The sequence below is a fragment of the Apis dorsata genome, unplaced genomic scaffold (assembly GCF_000469605.1).
Source record: "Apis dorsata unplaced genomic scaffold, Apis dorsata 1.3 scaffold_215, whole genome shotgun sequence".
NCBI classification, from domain to species: domain Eukaryota; kingdom Metazoa; phylum Arthropoda; class Insecta; order Hymenoptera; family Apidae; genus Apis; species Apis dorsata.
In genome coordinates, this window is record NW_006263498.1 from 337867 (window position 1) to 342358 (window position 4492).

General features: G+C 29.7%; 1 protein-coding gene across 1 annotated transcript in view; it reads right to left on the minus strand.

Annotated features, from left to right (window-relative positions):
- The window catches only part of LOC102677703 (kinesin-like protein unc-104), a 21220-nt gene that overhangs the window by 5533 nt on the left and 11195 nt on the right, over positions 1 to 4492 (minus strand). The window contains exons 11-17 of the mRNA XM_031510178.1: positions 3977 to 4451; positions 3625 to 3827; positions 3436 to 3553; positions 2524 to 2696; positions 1777 to 1958; positions 1310 to 1447; positions 64 to 201 (exon numbers count right to left, since the gene is read on the minus strand). Coding sequence (XP_031366038.1) covers positions 64 to 201; positions 1310 to 1447; positions 1777 to 1958; positions 2524 to 2696; positions 3436 to 3553; positions 3625 to 3827; positions 3977 to 4451 — 1427 coding nt within the window. The remainder of the gene's footprint in view (positions 1 to 63; positions 202 to 1309; positions 1448 to 1776; positions 1959 to 2523; positions 2697 to 3435; positions 3554 to 3624; positions 3828 to 3976; positions 4452 to 4492) is intronic.

The window sequence follows — 4492 nt, forward strand, 5'->3', positions numbered from 1 at the left end:
TCTCAAAGAATTATTAAAATATAATTTTTTTCCAAATAATTTTGACAAAATTTTCACACGAACCTGCCAACCATTCGGAACCAAGGAAAACGATCATAGAATGGATCACCTCCGGTTATAGATTCAATATTGAAATCTGGAGATGTTGGAGATAATTCTGCTTCATTGTGGTACATTTCACGCATCAACTCCAGTTTTTGTCTATACAAAAATAAAAATATCGAACCTTGTTGTTAATCCTTTTGTTTATTTTTTAATTATAGATAAAAATATAATTGTCAAACATTGTCGAGAAGCACAGTGAAGGACACTCCGTACATAATTCTACACCGTATGAATGGTGTGCATTTGAATGTATTCATATAATAAACTTTTAAGATGTTTAAATAAAAGTACATATATGAGAATTTTTACATCTCATTTTTATTATATTATTATAAAAATGCAAATCTAGTTAATGTAAAAAATAATGTTGAAATATCAATAATAATATTTTATAAATTCCTAATATATTTTCATAGAGCTTTTGTAAAAATACATGTTCAAATAACTAAAATTTTTTATGTCATTTTGTCAAAATTATTCAACTATGATATTTTGTGTAATTTGTAGTGATATGTGCACAATAAAATTATGAAGCGAGAATGTGAAAATATTTCAGCCGCGAGGAGCGCACGTGTTCAGCGAGACACAAAACGTGTACAGGAGTTAAACCCTTCAATTAGATTTCTATTTCAATGTTTATTATTTTAATAAAATCGTAATTAAAATTTTTCAATTAATATGTATTATATAAATTATATCTCTATTTCAATTATTAATAAAATCAATAAAATTTAAATTATTAAAAAGAACTAAACAAAATTTAACTAAAAGAAAAAAAAGAGAAAATACAATAGAAATAAAACTGAACTAAAAAAAAAATTATTCCATTTTAAAATTTTGCAAGATGGAAGGGTTAATTCCGTTTCACTCATCAGTATTAAACAAACTAAACACGCTTGATCATGCAGTTTCTTAATCGATATTATATTTTTGTTGAATCCAGCACAGCAGAATATATTTGCAAAAGCAGAATATATTTTGTTCAGAGGAAAAGGGAAAATCAAAGAGTCAGAAAAGGAGGAAGAAAGAGAGAATTGTTTAAATCAATAGATAGTGTACTGAGATAGAAGAGATCCGGTGATAAGACGAAATTAAGACCAACATTTTACAAATATCTGCGTATAAAAGATTTGACAGTAATAGAGGATGGGCGAGAAGCGTGTGACGATAAAGAGGAAAGAGTCTCACGCGTTCGAGCACCAACCTCGAAGGCAAAAGATTTGCGAGTGAGAACTTCGGATTAGAGTAGGCCGTTAGACATTGGAAAATATCCTCTTTGGCCTCCGGAGTGCTGGAGCTCGAGTCCTCGTTGTACACGTGTCGCATCAACTCCAAGCGCTGTCTACAAGTTAACACGTATTATTTGCGTGAGTGTCCCTATGCGCTTTCATCTAAGCACGCGTCTGATTAAAAGCGATGATATCTCGATCCGCAATTCCGCACCCTTATCGGTCTTTTAATCGACCACCTTTGTTTTCCACATAATAAATCTTTAAAATGGTTTGGACATACCTATATTCTGATTGCGAAATCGAGAATAAAGAAACCGATAAAGGAACTAACATTTTATTTTTAGCGCATTCAAATATTAGAAAAAAGAAAATGAGATTATGAAAATAATTATCATTTTTAGTACCTGGTGGTTTATTTAAAATAAAATGTGCAACAAACCTAAGTTTATCGAGGGTCCAATAATGTGTTGCACCATTCTTTGTATCTTGAACCTCTACAGCAACTATAGTACGTGGGAACGGTCTTTCCTCTTCTTCCAAAACATCATCCACAACAGGCAAAAGATCTGGTGGAAGTGGTGAGTAAAGCGTATCCGTGAGTAAAGTAAACTGGAATTGTACCTATGAAGAATACATAACATATAAAATATAAATTAAAAAAATTTTTATCTGAAATAAATTTAAGAATATATGTGAAAAAAAAATAAGCAATGAAATAATAAATTATATATTATTAAATTATTGCAAAATTAACAATGAAACTCAATTAAAAAAAATCAATGATGAATAACAAAATTATGAATTTAAAAACTAAATCAACAAAGGAAACATAGAATACATAATTATTTACAAAATAATCTCTTTTTGACTTTTAGAACATCAAAAAGGGGGTACGCAAAAGTGCATCAAGTGTCAAATTTTCAAAAAATTTTGAAAATTTTAATGATCTAATGCAATATTATTGTCAATGTTCGATTAAAAAATTTATTTTAAACAATTTATTTCTTAATATTATAAATTTTTTTTACGAAATTGATTGAGTAAATGTTCATAATTTCTTTCAAAAAAATAAATATGATGCAAAAGATATGATGCAAAATATGAATATTGATGATTCATAATCAAAGAAGAATCATATAAAAAGTGGATTTTCATTAATGTATCGGAGAATGAATCACTAATGTACCTTCTTTTTGAGTTCGACAGAAATAGCGTTAGCTTCTTTGAGGAATATAGCGTTGCCCCAGAGATCATCTCGAAGACTTGTGAATTGATGATATTTCCATTTGCGAAAGGCCCAAGCGGCCAGCTGGAATTCTCTCTCGGTCCAGTTGCTCTCTGCGTCAAACAAGGGGTTGACTGAAATTACGAGGCAAAACAGTCAGAGAAGCCAAGCATTTCGTGGATATCGGTTCCTTCGTTAAAAGAAACCACTGGCGTTCTGTCCACGATCAGATGATACACCATTTCTATTTTATTTTGCAATAAGCGATTTTTCTAAAAACATATCTCGAAATTGTAAACAATTCGATCTTTTTCAATAAAAAGGAAAAAAATAAAAATTTTAAGAACGGTAAAATTAAAAAAAATATAGTGATATTATATCGGTTAACTACATGCGTGCATCGCAAGTTAATCAAAAAATAAAATCGAATAATGAATGTACATTCAGAAAATATATTATATTAAATAACAATTCATTACGTACCATCATCTGATCGTCTCATACAGATCCATACAATGATAGAATTTGTAATGGAATGAAGCTGAAATTATGATGGGAATCTGTGTTCCCTTTAATCGGATTTGTCTAAAAAAATTTAGGATATAAAATTTAAGTGAACCATTACAAATTCAAATTTTTTAACGAAAGATCTATAATTATTTATAATCGTAATTCACTCATACATAGAATTATGAAAAATGTTCAGTTAAAGATTATTATAAATTGAAATTATAACATTTCAAACAATAATCCTTAACTTTATGTAATATTATTACGTTAGTTTTAATAATCATAAGAAAATAAAAAAAAGAAAAATATATCATATCATAACTTTTATCATAACTTTAGAAATCATTCAATATATCTACTTACCGAAAATATCTTCTTCAATGTTATTGAAATCTTCAGGTGTATAACTGCTGTACATGGACATTGTCATGCTTTGTTCCTCCACTTGTCTTTGTAGTGCATCTATTCGAGCTTCGTAACTCTATGTAAAAATTAAAATACAAATACTTATATAAAATATCTGCTAATTTATAGAATATTAATTACACTTACTTTCCTTTGTTCTTCGAATAATTGATCTGCTTCTTCTTTCTCTTTACGGAATTGTTCTTCCAGAACTAATAGTCTTTTCTCCATTTCAGCCTTTAAATCGATTCCTTGCTTTTCTAACAATTCGATCTGTGCAAAGTTCCAGTCAACTGTCTCTCCATTTCCAGGAGTTTCAACAGGAGATCCTTTTTCCCTTCGTTCGCGAACTAAAATCAATAAAATATTTATTTTATTGAAGTTAGTAAAAATTATTATAAAATATTGAGATCAATATTTGTCCATCATGTGGTTGTTACAGAAATATCAAATACGAATGCTATTGAAAAAGATTAAAATATAGAATTATTCTACATACCTTGATCAGGATGATTGAATCTGAATACATGATTCTTTCCTAAAATGACACGAGATCCGGTTTTCAAAATAACCGGCTCAGTGACTTCGCGTCCATTTACATAAATTAAAGCTCCTTTTTTGGGCATTAGGGTAATAATACCCTCGTGATTCTCGAAAACACAGTGTTCACTTAATATATGAGGTCCACATAATTGAATATCTTGTGGTATATTAGCTTCAGCACTACCGATACGCGTGAAGCCATCCTTGATGTAATAAATCAAACATTCAGACATCATAGGATCCTCGTTCAGATTCACCAAGTGAGGAGTCTTTTTTGGAGAGAACACACCAACAGTAACACCGTCCTCTTTCACAGCAACTCCCATTTCAGCGAACACTGCCTCACGTTGCAAACGAATCAGCTCGGTTCGTTTCAATTTTTCTTCCCATGTTTCATTCAGTTCTATTAAAAAAAAAATAGATATTTTCGTTTCCAATTTTTACTATTTCTTTTAATGCAAAAAAAAAAAAA